This window comes from Hermetia illucens, chromosome 2 (assembly GCF_905115235.1).
Source record: "Hermetia illucens chromosome 2, iHerIll2.2.curated.20191125, whole genome shotgun sequence".
NCBI classification, from domain to species: Eukaryota; Metazoa; Arthropoda; class Insecta; order Diptera; family Stratiomyidae; genus Hermetia; species Hermetia illucens.
In genome coordinates this window covers 8304554-8321150 of record NC_051850.1, presented here as the reverse complement: position 1 = coordinate 8321150, position 16597 = coordinate 8304554, and the positions used below count along the sequence as shown (strand labels likewise).

At 43.4% G+C, this 16597-nt stretch overlaps 1 protein-coding gene across 1 annotated transcript in view; it reads left to right on the top strand.

Annotated features, from left to right (window-relative positions):
* Nucleotides 1-16597, top strand: part of LOC119647507 (F-box only protein 25) — a 50202-nt gene that overhangs the window by 22524 nt on the left and 11081 nt on the right. The window contains exon 2 of the mRNA XM_038048467.1: nucleotides 10716-10990. Coding sequence (XP_037904395.1) covers nucleotides 10716-10990 — 275 coding nt within the window. The remainder of the gene's footprint in view (nucleotides 1-10715; nucleotides 10991-16597) is intronic.

Sequence of the window (16597 nt, the reverse complement as noted above, 5' to 3'; positions counted from 1 at the left end):
CTGTTCAACCTCCTTTTCTGCTGCAGAAATCTGGAACAATGGAACATAACGTGCTTCGGGTCCTCGGGTGTAGCACCGCATTCAGGACAGTTGGGAGACTCGTCCAACTCGAAGCGATGCAAGTACTTACTATAGCCACCGTGTCCCGTAAGGAACTGTGTCAGGTGGTAATTCAATTCTCCGTGCTTTCGGCCGACCCATTTCTTGATACACGGGATCAATATATGGGTCCACCGGTCCTTGTCGGAGGTATCCCATCGTTGTTGCCACTTGCCACACAACTCTCTCCTGATGGCTTTTCGGAAATCCGCATTCACCTCGGCTGGATTTGCCTTCCGTTTTTCGTAGAGCCAGTGTGCCTCGCCCGCTAGAAGATCTAAAGGGATCATCCCTGCGATGACACACACTGCCTCGGTCGACGCCGTCCTAAATGCGCTGCACACTCTTAGCACAATTGGCCGGTATGCCGAACTTATCTTCCTCCGGTTGACAGCGTGGTTCAACGCTCCCGCCCAGACAGGGGCCGTGTATAGCAGGATCGACCTTACCAGTCCCGCGGCCCTCCCACGTTACGCATCATCCTTGCAAGGGATGAGCTGGCATTTGCTGCCTTCTCTCGCGCATAATCCAAGTGTCCGTTGAAACTCAGCTTGGCATCGATCATCACCCCCAGGTATTTGACAACCGATTTTGAGACGACCTCACGATTACCAACCTGGGTGGTAACCGTGTTGTTCTTCCTACGGTTGGTAATGAGGACCGCCTCCGTCTTTTCGTCCATCAGTTCCAGCTTGGCCATTCGTAACCATGACTTGATGGTATGAATGGCTTCATTTGCATAAAGCTCCACGTCCGCAAAACCAATCAGCGTTGTCTCCTCCGGCACGCGAAGGCCAAGCACTCCGTCGTATATTATGTTCCACAGCAGCGGTCCCAATACAGAACCTTGAGGCACACCAGCTGTCACAATGTACTCTTTCGGCCCGTCGTCCGTCTCGTACCAGAGAAGTCTGTCCGAAAAGTAACTCTCGATGAGCCGGGCCAAGTAGCTAGGAACACCCAGTTTGGCGAAAGCGCCCTTAATCCAGCCCTAGTTGGCTGAGTTAAAAGCATTTTTGACGTCCAGCGTCACCAGAGCACAGCATTTGCCCATGGCCATTGCATTTCGAGCCAATTCCACGACTTTTGCTACTGCATCGACCGTAGAACGGGCTCGCCGAAACCCATATTGCCGCTCTGAAAGACCACCCGCAAGCTCGATGAACGGGAGGAGCCTGTTGTATATCACCCTCTCCAACATCTTCCCCATGGTGTCTAAGGGACAAATAGGGCGATATGAAGAGGGCACGCCGGGTGGTTTTCGGGGCTTCGGTAGCAAGACCAGCTTCTGCCTCTTCCACTGTGCGGGAAACACTCCTTCCGACATGCACGATTCGAATGTGCTTGCGAACCACCTTGTGATTTTCGCCCGCGGATCTTCTTCGTTACAACTTGGTAGGCTGTACCCCACGGATTCGTATTAGCCTCCATGCAGAGCTTCTCGTAGCATTCCCACCTGCTTCTCCGAATGGCCTTCTTAAGGTTGCTTCGCAGATTCCTGTATTCCTCCTCACGCTCCTGGTGCTCCGGCCTTCTCCTTGTCCTGTGGGAAAATCTCCTCGCTCGGAGACAAGAGGATCTCAAGGCAGCGATCTCCGTGTTCCACCAGTAGTTTGGCCTCTTGCCGTGGTGCAAACGTCGTCGTGGCATCGTAGCGTCGCATGCTTCGGTTGCACGCTGAGACAGCTGTGTGATCCTTTCCACCGCTGTTCCATCCGGATCATGGGCTCCCTCCAATGCGGCCAGGAATGTTTCCTCGTCGAAAGCTCCGATAGACCAGCCAATCGCCTTAGCCTTTCCACCTCCAGAGCGTCGTTGACTGGTTCCCCGGTTCCCAATGCGGAGGAAGATGGCCTGGTGGTCACTGTGGGTGTAGTGCTCACTCACTTGCCAAGCCATCTCCCTCACCAGTGAAGTGCTAACAAATGTGAGGTCAACGATCGAACCTGACCCTCTTCCTCGAAAGGTGGGCACGCATCCAACGTTGGCCAGCACGATGTCCAGCTCCGCAAATGACTCCAACAGAATTTGACCTCTGGTGTTCGTCGATCGGCTTCCCCACTCCAGGGCCCACGCGTTGAAATCGCCCGCAATGATTTTAGGGCTACGGTCTCTAGCGTCCAACACCAGACTGTCTAACATCTCCTCATATTGTGCTAAGGTTGCACTAGGAGGAGCGTAGCAGCTGTAAATATGGACACCGTTGACCTTCGCCCTTATAAAACCGGCTGCCGGGGGGGCCATGACTTCCTGAATGGCCTGTCTTCCGCACGCCCAGATTGTGGCGTTGCCAGACGCACCATAATTAGATGCTGTCGAACTTTTAACTCACTAAGTGTCCATTACTCTCCAGGCCTGTCTAAATTTTCCTTCAAGCATAACATAACATAACAAAGGCCCTTTTGACATCCTAGTCTACTCAAACTAAGCCAACATGCGAGTAATCCAATTCGCCTAATAAACGAAAACAAAACAGGAAGACAGTGAAGTAAATAAAAAATTCGATTCTGAATAATTTACTGACATGCATATTGTATAGTTTTTTTAGTAGCACTTATTTGATGTATAATAGCTTGTTTAGTAAATAAATAAAAAAAAAAACAAGTTGGCCAGGACGGACGTGAAGTCAAATATTAGCAGACTTCAGTAGGCTGATTAGAAATAGATTTTCTGATCAAAGTTATTGAGAATAACAGCCTGCATTCAAATCTGACTGAATTGTCAGGAAAGCACCCTATTCGAACCTTTGTTCTCTTTCCAAATCCTCAACTGTCTCCCTTAAACACTGATTTCAGGTGGGCAACCAGTTGTTCGAGTCAAACAAAAAAGTACTTCTTTTAGCTTCACATTTTGGGTCGCCACCAGGCGCCCGGCCATTGCAGATATTCCCGCATGCTTACAGCAACTACCTTAGGAAGTATTTGTTACTTCCAAATATATTCGCGCACCTTGTAACCTTCCAAACTTACAGACAAAGAAATTTCTCTATTGCCTGCATCGATCCGTTAAGTGAAATGCATTTAAATGCATGCTCACTTTTAGAAAAAAATTCACATTTTCGCCACCTGCTGTTATCCATTAAATTCACCCAACGTTAGCTTTGGAAACTTACATAAATTCATAATATTGGACAATTTAAAAAACACGCATAAAACAGACATTCAAAAAACCCTGTTTAGAGTGCTTCAGACAATTGTTGCACCTACAACGCTAATAACCACCATTCGAAGATATTTGCTCGTTAATCAACATTTTTCCTGGATATCTTTTACTTCTCACATTTCATTACTATTCAAAATGCAGCTACTGATGTATCTATAAACACTTTTAACTAGCCCTACTGCACATGGGGGCCGAGAAAGCGCTACTAATGAAACCATGAAATTCAGAGTCCATAATTGATGAAGCAACAAACAAAACATAAAGTTTTCCATCCATCGGTCCATCCATTAGGCAGATGATGACCATTCATCGTAGCACATTTTTAAATAGTTGCATAATTTTATTTACTGCACTTGGCGTGAGGCCTTTTTCCTCTGCCTCTCTTGAATCCCCCTTTCTGTCTGCCGCTCTCCATCATGTTCGGAAACAAATGGGTGAAATTGTTTGAGATCTTCCGCATAGTTTGACCTCCATCCAGCAATAGCAAGCCTGGCTAACTTCGAGCTTGGGATAAAAATACATTCACGTTTCGTAACATCCGTAGGGCGATTAGTAGACCTTCAAGCGAATTTCCCTGGAAATCTGAAGCAGTGGCAAATCGATTAGAATTCGCTTGAATGCGCTCAGTAGCATGCGAGTAGAAGAAAGCAAGAAATTAATGCTAAGTTTGGCGCATGAGGTTCGAGAGAAATGTTTATCGCCTTCCCAGTGACATTGATTGATCTTCCCCAGAACACCAAGTTAATTGTCACACCTTTCGTGCTGAGAGAAATGCTTTCTGGGCTAAATTTAAAATCTTCAATCCTCAAGTGATTGCACATAAAATGTCGTCCGACCAGCATGATTTCTCGTTGTCTTTTTAAGGAAGGCATTTCTCCCTGATAGAGTGAAAATAGACACTGGCATGGCGTTCAAGTGATTATCTATATTTAGTTTATGTTTCAAAATTTCCTTCGCGACTTCTAAGACTAAGAAGGGACCGGCTAGGGTTTCGGTTAATTGCAACGAATGAAGCCAATGGGAGCAATGTGGTTTGAGTGACATTTTTAGATTGGAATTTACCGGAAATTTATGTTATTGTGGAACTGTGGAAGAAATAGATTGAAATGAGTTTAGCCATCGTAGAGATAGAGTGTAGCCTACTAAACTAAGAACTTCCTTAATAAACAACATTTAATGGACTACTTTGTTACGCAGTGACACCCCTACAAGTGTGGTTTGTATTATATTTACATATGTGGCGGTACTTTACTAGGCGCCAATTGAACCATGGTGAGTCGCCTAGTGAAGTAAAGGGAATTCTGGAAGACAAATATCGGCCATGGTTGTTAATACTTCCTGCAACCTAACTATAATACATCCTCTGCGCTTGGGGTTATCATAATGAATCCATTTTTCATCACCAGTAACAATCCGATGCAAAAATGACTTCATTTTGTGGCGTTTCAGCAGCATTTCGGACATGCAAAATTGTCTTTCAACGTCTCTCGGCTTCAGCTCATGTGGCACCCAATTTCCTTGCTTTTGAATGTATCCGGCTGCTTTCAAACGTTTTAAAATGGCTGCTTGAGTGACTCCCAAAGATCCTACAAGCTCTCCTTGTGTTTGGCAACAATCTTCATCGAGTACTGCTTCCAATTCTTCATCTTTAAAATTTTTTGGTTGCCCAAGACGTTCTTCGTTTTCCAAGTCAAAATCACCCCTTTTAAATCGTTGAAATCACTTTCGGCACGTTCGCTCAGCTGGAGTTTGTTCACCGTAAACTTCCACCACTTAGGTGCATACTCTAGTTCTTTTGTTCTGAACGATGCATGGGGTGTCGTTGTTGACGCTAAGGCGGCACGAGCTTCTGTCATTGGCCGGCTGTTTCAGTATATGTCATTCATTTGAAATGTAAACAACAATTTTTTTTCTATCAAATATGTCTAAGTTTGTGCCTGAAAAAGTATTTTTGCGGCGAGTTCTTCATTACTTTAATGTGAAGAAAACTGTTGTCGAAAGTCATCGTATTCTGGTGGAACTTTATGGTGAACATGCTCTAGTTGAGCGAACGTGCCGAAAATGGTTTGCACGATTTAAAATTGGTGATTTTGACTTGGAAGGCGAAGAACGTCCTGGGCAGCCAAAACAGCTTGAAGATGAAGAATTAGAAGGATTACTTGATAAAGATTGTTGTCAAATACAAGAAGAGCTCGCAGATCTTTGGGAGTCACTTTAGCAGCCATTTCAAAACATTTAAGAGCAGCCGGATACATTCAAAAGCAAGAAAATTGGGTGCCAGATGAACTGAAGCCGAGAGACGTTGAAAGACGATTTTGCATGTCCGAAATGCTGCTGGAACGCCACAAAAGGAAGTCATTTTTGCATCGGATGGTTACTTGTGATGAAAAGTGGATTCATTATGACAACTGTGGTTAATAAGCAGAGTTCAGTAAAATAATTAATACAAGAGTCCATTTATAAACCACTAGAATATTTATTCCGAGTACTTTTATACACACTTTAGTATATCGCCTTGACTATACTCTCCCTGTGTGATTGTTGTACGACGGTGTAAAATGTAGTGCATGTCAGTAACTTGTATGCGCGATATGGATGCGTCGTAATCGTCTCATATTTTATTGCGCCTTGATTATCGCAATAAATCATCCCATCTGATTATCTTGAGAGTTCCAGTTCGTTGAGGAGACCTCTCAAGTACGTCGACTCCTTCGTCGCCTCAGTTAGCACCTTGTATTTTGCCTCTGTTGTTGATAATGTTAGATCCGGTGTTCCTTTTAGATATCTGAGCACTGTCTTTGCCGTGCACCAATGTTCCTCTTTTGGATCCTCGTTGAACTGACACAGCACGCTTACACTAAATACATTAGTGATCCCACTAGCTCCCGGTAGTGTGGATTCTTCGACGGTTTCGTCGGATCTGTGACTGCTTTCAACCTTGATGTTGGACTTGCTCGTGTATTCTGCGGTGTGCATGTGATCATGTCGAATCTTTTCAGTTCTTCGTCATATTTCCTTTGATTCAAGCTTGCACGTCCGTTTTCTTGCTTGATTTCAATCCCAAGGCAATATTTTGCCTCACCCAAGTCCTTTATCTGGAACTCTCGTTTTAGTCCCTTCTTCAGATCCTCGATCAACTCTTCGTTGTTCGACGTTACTAATAAATCATCCGCGTAGACTGCAAACAATAAAATTCCTCGTCCATGTCGACGTTGAGTCTGATATTATGGGTTTTAATCCCAATTTTCTGAGTACTGGGCTTAGTCGCTCGTACCACTTTTTCCCGGATTGTTTTAATCCGTAAATCGCCTTTCGTAGCCTGCACGCTTGATTTCCTTCTGCAAGGCTCTTCTAAATTTTCGCTGCGGTCGGTAGAATTGGTGAGTCTCTTCATTTGCTGTGTATTATATCCTCCACAGCCTCCTTTCAGCGTCACTGGAACTTCCATGTATAGCTCCTCGTCGACTTCTCCATGTAGATATGTTGTTTCCACATCCATCTGGTTTAGTTTCACTCCCATTCCAATTGACAATCCAGGCCTTTGCGTAAGGCCCCTGGCCACTATTCGCGCCTTTCTGCGCTCGATTTTTCCCTCGTCTTATTTTTGAGTATCAATTCGGAGCCTATTACTCTCCCTTGTTCTGCTCTCATCTGTCTGGTCGTTACCAGGTGACGTATCTGGTTGGTGTGTGTCCTTTTCTGTCCTTGGACGTTTTTCTATAATTGGCACAAGCGAAGTTTCGAACGGTCGTTTTGCTCCTGCAGTTTTTTCACCACTTTCTTGGTCAAAAACATCATTGTCGACTTCGCCATCGTGCTCTGAATGATCATCTTTTTACTGTGACAAACCTTCGCGACTTGAAGCAACACTCGACGCACTGACGTATCTGTACAATGTTTTTGGTCGTCTGGGTTTACCACTCTTTAGTTTTCTGGGTCTTCTTTTGTTCGTTTTAGCTATTGATCCTTTTGACGCTCTTCTTGAACATTTTGTCTCATTTCGTTCTCTGTTGGGTGTGTATATTCAACATCCAGTTGACTTTTCATGGTGTACTCTTCATTTATTGAAACATCTCTTGTAACGACAATTTTTCCTATATCGTTTAATCTGACTCTGTATGCCTTGGCTGTTTCGCTGCATCCCACAAGTCTTTCTTCTTTTGATTTTTCGTTCAGTTTTCGACGACCTGGTTCCTTTTCCAGGACAAACGCCTTCGCGCTAAACACTCGTAAGTGTTACAGCCCTGGTTTTCTTTCAAACCATAATTCGAATGGAGTTGACCCCCCATGGCTTCTACTGGGACATCTATTTCTGAGGTAGCTTGCAGCTTTCCAACGTCCAACGTAGCATCTTCGTCTCCATTACCGCAAGACGCCGTTCATTGTCTTTTATGGTCGGCCAACACTCAGAACCATAGACAGCGACTGGACGGGCGACATTGCGGTAAATTTTAGATTTGAGACATTCGTTGATACGTCGATCACAAAGGACGCCAGTTGTGGAGCGCCACTTCATCCAGGTTGCGTTAATGCCTGAAGTAATTTCATAACGCAGTTCTCCATTGGCTGATAGCGTTGACCCGAGGTATTTAAATCGCTCAGTTCTGGGCAGATCACTGCCGCTGACAGTCTGTTTCATGGGGATCGGTCGTCAAAAATTCAGTTTTGTTTAAATTCAATCTGAGACCGTGTTGCATGAGGCGATCATTCCATTTTTGAACAAGTTGCTCGAGATCATCTTTGCTATCAGATGCTAGGAAAACATCATCTGCATATAGCAGTGTGTAGGGCGCTGGACGTTGGATATCCCGTGTGACGGTGTCCATAACAAGGACAAAGAGGAGTGGTGAGAGGGCACTTCCTTGATGAACACCAACAGAGACACGAAGCGGTTTTGATACACCCGCCATACTTCGAACTTTACTTTTCGGATCGTGGTAGAGCAATTGAACCCAGCGCACGAGTTCTTCTGGCACAAAGTGTTGTCGTAAAGCATACCAGATGAGTTCGTGTGGTACACGGTCAAACGCTTTCTATAGATTCAGAAAGGCAATGTAAAGAGGGCGATGCTTTTCACGGTGTTTCTCCATGAGTAAGCAGCGTGTATTGCGTCAGTAGTTCCGCAGTTCTTGACAAATCCGGCTTGATTCACGGTAATTTCAACGATTTCGCGAATACGGTTGTCAAGGATGCGTTCAAAAATCTTCATGGTATGAGAAAGTAATCGGATCGGATATAAGATTATAAGTTATTATATTAACTTTTTTTGCGTAGATATCGATATGGGATGTGGGGCTAGATTTTTTTCAGATTTTCCGGTTATTTGGGGACACATTTTGAGCCCTATCTCCCCTATGTTTCACCCAATATCAAAAATAAGATCAGTTTCGTAAAGTACTAATTGAGCACTTTCATTTGATATCCCATATGACCATATTGCAAAACAGGAAAATTGACACTCCCCTTTTGCATGTTTGGAGAGCCCCCCTTCAAATCCAACGCCACTCGCTGCATGTAAGGAGACACACAGACCACATGTTCTCACCAAATCTCGTGACAATCGGTTCAGCAGTTTTCGAGTAAATCGGATGTGACAAAAAGACAGACAGGGCAGACGTTGAACCGACTTTAATAAGGGTTTGTTTCACACGAAGCCTTAAAAATAACTTTACCATCCCTGGTCGTATTACAGCCGACTTTCTTTCAATGCACAACTCAAACAAATCAATTTTAGTCCCATCACATGCAGATCATGAGGTATGTATGTGCGGTTTTGGTAGTGATGTTGAAATCGATGGCAACGGTTGACGTGGCCTAGTGGAGTATTTCTTCCTTGGGGCCATTTTTCATCTGCTTCCCATGGGTCCTAATCGTTTAGAAACGGCTTGTAGACTCCCATTGATTCCACAAGTTCCTATTGCATCTGGACCTAATTGTCTCCCAGTAATGCCTCTAATTCTTTGTCCTTGAATTTTTACGATCTCCAGAGTGAGCCTTGTCCTTATTGTTAGAATTTTTATCCTTGAAACTTGAAAGGACTCCTCATCTTAATTAAAAGTTAGAAAAATGTCATCATAAACTTCAGCAAGTATGCGATCAGTTTTAGTTACAATTTCGTTTCAATTAAAGTAAAAAAATAAAGCCTTCCGCAAATGCTTCGTAGGCATCCTTTTCGCTTCATACAATCTCTTTTTGCTATTTTAGTCTTCTTATTTGATTTCCAATTAGGATGTGCTTTCAATTCACTTAATGCTACGCCAGTGATAAGCCTACAACAATGGACAACGCCAAGGCAAACACTTCTCTCAGAAGTTTTAAGAAACTATGCATATTCCCTATAGCATATACCGAGAACTTCCTACTCAAACAAGATCCTTCTTCTAACCAGGTCAAATTAAATTCCGAAATCAATACCCATTCCAATTTTCACAAAGAACCATCAACTTGTACTTTCCCACAATCTTACCTGTTTGGCTTAACGATCCACTACATCCTCCTAGCATCGTAATGCTCCTGTAATTACCTTACCCCCGGGGTCATAGAAGAAAAACCCACAAAAGCACGAACAACGTCCAAAGTTTACTGAATCCTTCGTTCGATATCCTCTCAAAGCATATATCATGACTTTTAATTAAGTTTACCCAGAGCCTTTTGTGCTGCATACAAACTTCCACTCGGATAAACTGCGACATAATTGAACGTAAGGGTAAAGCTATATACCAACCATTGGATGTCCTTCAACGGGCCATGTGCCCTACTGTGGTGCATTCACCATTATATTCACGTATAGCCCAGCAGGCATGGCTTATCTGCGCCATATGAACCTTTGAAATGGAGTATCTGAAGTTGAAATTCGGTCAAGTTTAGGTCATGCCCTGTCCTACTTGTGAGAGATCCAATCACAATGAGATGCGAGACGTGAATCGATTTTTATACTCGTTGGACTCTCTCCAATTTACATAGTGTGTGCTGAGAGAGTGATTCCAAGGATAATGTGGAAACTTTCCAGGGAAAGCACTTGAAGATTGTTTTGAATCATGTGATTGAGGGCTCAATGAAATCAACGTTGTGCTCATATTCGGCTGAACAATCAGGGCCAAAATGAGTTTCTGGTAATATTTTATGTCCCATTGGAAAACGAGCACAGGAGAGGAAGTCCCAATCCCACTTGAATCTCTGCAAAGGATATGTAATCTAATTCGTACCTTGTTCAGGTACTGTAAATGTTGCGTTTGCGACGATGTATCTTTCTCGAGACATACTACGTATTCGACTCCCGTCAACCATAATACTCACTCCTCCTCGTGTCCCAATTAAATTTGTTTAATGTAAAATCGAATCAAGTCCTCTTCTGTGTGTCCTATTTACCCTCCACTACCATCCCTATATGAAGCCTCTACATTTTATGCACCTGTAGATTAATTTCCTTCTATTTCCATGGCAACTATTTTCAGGCTACCGTCAACGTCGGAGGACGAGGAAAACGAGGACATTGTTGTTCAACCCCACTGCCACATTACAATACGATGCACCCGAGAAATTGCAGGGTTTAATGGACTCGGTGATGCCGTGCGACGATTAGACTTTCGAAGATCCGTCCGGGATCGTAGACGTTTTCATTATATTTGCGCATTTTTAAGACTTTTAGTGACGGCAAAGGGTATTGCAAGTTTGCCAGGAAGTGTTCAACGTTTATTATTGCAAATGATTGAGGAAGTAGCTGCTCAAGGTAAATGCATTTTTCACAGTTTAACAGTTTTGAAATATTTCAGTTTTATGTAGTGAGGAGGAAAATTTCATAAATTGTTTTCGGGGATGTTTGTAAAATAGAGATTTATTCTTACGACACAAGCAAGCAAGCATTTTGAACAAAATCGACCATAAATTGAGACGAAAGTTACAATATTGATCTGCTATAATTTTGTTAGTAATAGTAAGATTTACACCAAACTTTCCGTAATCGTGCCCCATACCACGTCCTATATTATGGCATTGTGATTCTTGAAGAAAATTAAGGGAGGTTTGGCGTTCCGGCTGTATGTGGCATCTTGGGCGCCTCTTCAACGGCTTATACACAAGTTGGAGCGTCTGCAAAATTTTTTTTTGGTGTAATTCCAAAGTAGGTTCAAACCGATGAATATAACAAATGCATTCAAATCCCAAATGACGAGTATGTTAGAAAAGCCTGCGACGGATTTACTTTGCGCTTACAGGGCGACGCCCCAAGGGTTGAATGCGAACTCTGAAGTGCATAGTGGTTTCGTTTTCATGTTGGGTAATAATGGGGGAGGTAGTTTCTTCTGGTTTGTCCGCATTGTGCCTACAATGATCATTTGTCGTTGCTTCAATTTTACTGCAAGGCCATATAGTAGGTAGTGTATTGCAGTATCTCAGGACACTCAATGTTCGATTGCATATTTACCTGGCTTTGAAGGAATATATTGAATAAATGGACAGAGCCTTCACACACAATCGATAACTGCGAAACCAATCGCTCACTTGAAACACAACAAAGGATACGGACACCGTTTTATCTACCTATTTGCAGGTTATAATGGCTGCGTACAAATTAAGGCGGTCATCCCGTGTAAAGACCGTTTTTTCGCTTTTCTTCATTAATATCTTGAGCATGCATAGTCATTTTTCCAGCCCGATAGCATAATTCATTATTGAAATACAGAGCAACTTATACACTCATCTCCAAAAAAGGTGTTTTTTGCTGCCATTCTAGAGGGTGCTGTGATCATCTTAGAGAAAAAGAGGCACACTGAACCACTGTTCGTGAACTAGGATTATTAAAAAATATTGAAAGCTAGATTTTTGGTGCCTTGTTAGATTTTTTTTTGGTAAATTTTGGTGTTTTTTCAAGGCTTCCTTAATAAACAAAACAAAATACCGATTGAATCGACGGACGGTAGAAATATGTTCCGAATAAGTCGTGAAAATTTTAAAAAAATCGTCGGATAGATTTTGGGCTATGGTGAAAGATTTTCAACATGCAGTTTCGAGAAAAATGCATTTCAAAAGTAGAAGACGATTTTCATCCAAAAAATCTTAACTGACTATTAATCTTCTCCACCTAGTCCATTAACCTTAGGCTTCTTGCAGAAACACATGTAAAGCCTTGGCTTCAATTCTTATGATTTTAGCGAAGCCATTCTAACGTCATTCGGAACGATAAATGCGCGCTTTATTACGGCGATCGGCATAAACTTGGCGTGTGACATTTTACCTGTTTAACACTGTAATTTCCGAACGACTCCAAATGTCAACAAATTATATTGCCCATATATTCTTCACTATATCTCGATATAATTGATGCCAAAAAAACGATTCTTCGGATTCGACGGGATGACCCCCTTAAGGTGTCATAAATTTAGACGAAAGTCACTATTTTGATCTACGATAACTTTGTTAGTAATAGTAAGATTTTTACCAAACTTTCCTATATTGTTGCGTTGTGCTTCTTAGAGAAACTCAAGCGGGATTTCCAAGAAAACATCTAAAATAGGATTACATACTATTATTAACTCTCTGGAAGTACCTGGTTTGCGCGGAAAGCGGTCCACAAACATACGTGGGCCTCTCCAGACGGGACCACTTTCAACCAAATTGACCACGTGTTGATCGAACGCCGCCACCTCTCAGCCTTGATGAATGTCAGAACATATAGGGGGCCAATATAGACTCGGATCACTATCTCGTTGGCATGGTGTTCCGAGCCCGAATAACAATACCACCTAGAATCCCCTCTGACAATCAGGTGAGAGTGAACACTGAAGCCATCCACAACACAACCCTCCCCGACACCTATAAGAGGGAAATGGATGCCGCAATAACCGCAGTCAACAGAGGACCTGGAGATAAAGCATCAACTAATGATCTTCACAACCACCTGAAGAACGTTATCATGGATACGGCCACAAATATACTTGGCCCCAGCCGCAAAAGGAGTCGGAACGGCTGGTTTGACGATGAATGTAAGCTAGCAACGGAACGGAAGAATGCCGCATACCGAGTAATGTTGCATTCTCAAAGAACGCGGGCACGCGCAGAGACTTATCACGAACTCCGTCGAGCGGAGAAGCGACTTCACAGACGGAAAAAGGAAGCCTGGGAGAACCAACAAGTCTGTGAACTAGAAAAGTACAGGGAGCAACCGCACCAGGCGCGGAAGTTTTACCAACAAGTCAGCAGGATGAAGCCTTATACACCTCGATGCTCATCCTGCCGAGACAAAAAGGGAAATCTGATTTCCGACAGAATGGGCATATTAGAGCGATGGGTTGAGTACTTTGATGAGCTACTGAACAACCAGAACATCGGCGAATTGGAGGTCCCGCCAACTGAAGACAACGGACAAATACTGCCACCACCAAGTTTAGGATAAACAGTCCGTGCAATTCATCGGCTAAAAAATCATAAGTCGCCAGGAGCCGATGGAATTACAGCCGAATTGGTTAAATATGGAGGCGACCAGTTACACCAAGTGGTTTATCAACTTGTGCTCAAGGTATGGGACAGCGAATCAATGCCTGACGATTGGCAACGAGGCATAATCTGTCTCATACATAAAAAGGGAGATATCACACAGTGCAGCAATTATAGAGGTATCACGTTGCTGAGTACCATCTATAAGATATTCTCCACTATCTTGCTAGGCCGGATAGCCCCATACGCCCAGAACATCATTGGCCCATACCAAAGAGGCTTCACTCCAGGCAAATCAGCAACAGATCAGATTTTCTCTCTGCGGCAGGCGGTGGAAAAACTGTTGGAATATGGACAACAGTTGCACCATCTGTTCATCGACTTTAAAGCCGCCTATGATAGCATAGCCAGGGTAAAACTGTACACGGCCATGAGAGAATCCGGTATCCCGACGAAATTAATAAGACTGACTAGGCTGACCCTGACCAATGTGCGAGGCCAGATAAAAGCAGCAGGATCACTCTCAAGACCATTCGACATCAACAACGGTCTACGACAAGGGGATGCGCTATCATGCGTCCTCTTTAACCTGGCCCTCGAGAAAGTGATCCGTGATGCTGAGGTGAATGCAAGAGGTACGATCCTCTTCAAGCCCACCCAACTACTGGCCTATGCTGACGATATCGACATCATGGGAAGAACGACCCGAGATGTACAAACTGCCTTCATCCAGATCGAGCAGGCGGCGCGAGATCTTGGGCTGCACACCAATGAAGGCAAGACAAAATATATGGTGGCAACGTCAGCACCGAAGACGAATCAACCAACAACATCAAACCGCCCTGGTCAAACACGAACAAGAATAAGGATAGGAGAATACAACTTTGAGACCGTTGACAATTTCTCCTATCTAGGGTCGAAAGTCACAACCGATAACAACTACGATGATGAAATCCGCGCACGGTTGTTGTCAGCCAACAGAGCCTATTTCAGCTTACAAAGACTGTTCCGCTCGAAACGTCTCACCATGGGGTCAAAGCTCTTACTGTACAAGACTATGATCTTGCCAGTCCTCATGTATTCCTCGGAAACTTGGGTTCTTAGCAAGAAAAATTGCGAACTCTTGGCCGCGTTCGAGAGAAGAATCCTCCGAAGAATTTTTGGCCCCCTACATGAGGATGGACGATTCCGTAGCCTGCACAATGACGAAATCTATGAGCGATATCATGACCGTCCGGTTGTGGATAAAATCCGGCTCAATAGGTTACGGTGGGCGGGTCACTTAATCCGTATGGATGAAGATGATCCCACCCGGAAAGTCTATAAGGGCAATATCTATGGTAGTAAAAGAAGACGAGGCAGACCCTGCCTAAGATGGAGCGATGGCGTGGGCCAGGACGCCAGACAGCTTTTAGGGATATCAAATTGGTGGACCTCGGCGCAAAACCGGGATGTCTGGAGTTCCTTATTAAGTAAGGCCTAGACCGGATACCGGTTCTTGCGCCGTTGATGATGATGATGAATAGATATTGGACTGAAGAATATTTGAAGGTCTAGATATCATAGTCAATTAAGAGCTGCTGCGGAAAGTGCTAATCGGACTATACTCGGTGAAACAGAATCTTATACACCCCCTTTTGTCTGCATGTGGTACACTGAGCGCTGCCGTGATAATCTAGGTCCAGTTGTTCTCAGTAGCTGTTGCAATAGTGGTGGAATGCTACGAGTTTGATTTGCCACTGACAAGGTAAACCTTTTCCGGTGTACTTTCCCGCTGCTCCACCTGTGGAGCCACAAGTGAATAGCCAAGTTCAAGCAAAAGCAAGTGGTTGCAGAAGTTCTCTCTAGTGTAATTCGAATGTGGATTCAAATCGATGTATACGACAAATGTACCCAACGCCGAAATGTCAAGCATGTTACGAAATGCTCCGGCGGGCTATCGATTCACTTTGCATTTGCAGCGATAGGTCCCAACTGTCTCGTCCATGATGTTCACACAATTTTGTTGAAATTATGGAGGTATAGGTTTGTTTTGAATGTCATTCTATTTTAGTTGCTTTGTCTTATGCATAATGCTCAGTAAAATTACAAAGCGACGTTTCTTTGCGACCTATTAAAACATAGTGCCACTGGTTGAATGCAAACTTCGAATTGGTTTCGTTTTCATGTCGAATTATGAGGGAGCTAATTTCCTCCGATTTTCGATATTGTACCTACGATTGGCATTTGTCATTGCTTAAATTTTAATAGAATGTGAAGAAACCATCACAGGTTATACTCTTTCCATTCAGTTCTGAAAGCTGTAATACAAGCTGTTCAACCTGGGCTACCTCGGAAGCCATGACTATAGTTGTTATTGTTTCAACTACGTGAAAACTCAACCTTAGCGCACTCAATGTTCTATGATATATTTGGTCTTAAAAGAATGTATTGAATGAATGGACAGTAATTTCGACAAGGTAGCAATTGCTCATCTACAGTCACATTTGCACATGCTATATATATATGCCGTTTTAATCCGGCTAATCCATTTATCAAATATACTACGAATCATTATATTTTAGAAATTTATATAAAAAACCCTCTTTAAGTTCATTCTAGACGTATTTGGCATCAGTATAAGTGATACTATAAGACACAATTCTGGAAAGTTTGAATGCAATTCAACTATTACTAACAAAATTATATAAGGTAAAAGTTTAGTATTCCACGTGAATTTATTACACTTCGACATGTGTAACGTCATCATAACTGAACTCACGTCGCACATCATCGATTGAATGGCGGCTGCATTAATTTGAGGAGCAACTTGCTTTACTCCGCTTTTCAGCAGATGGCGAGGTCACGACCACTCATCAGCTGAAACCAGTCTAGGTGCAAACCTGGCGCTTTCGAACAATAATTC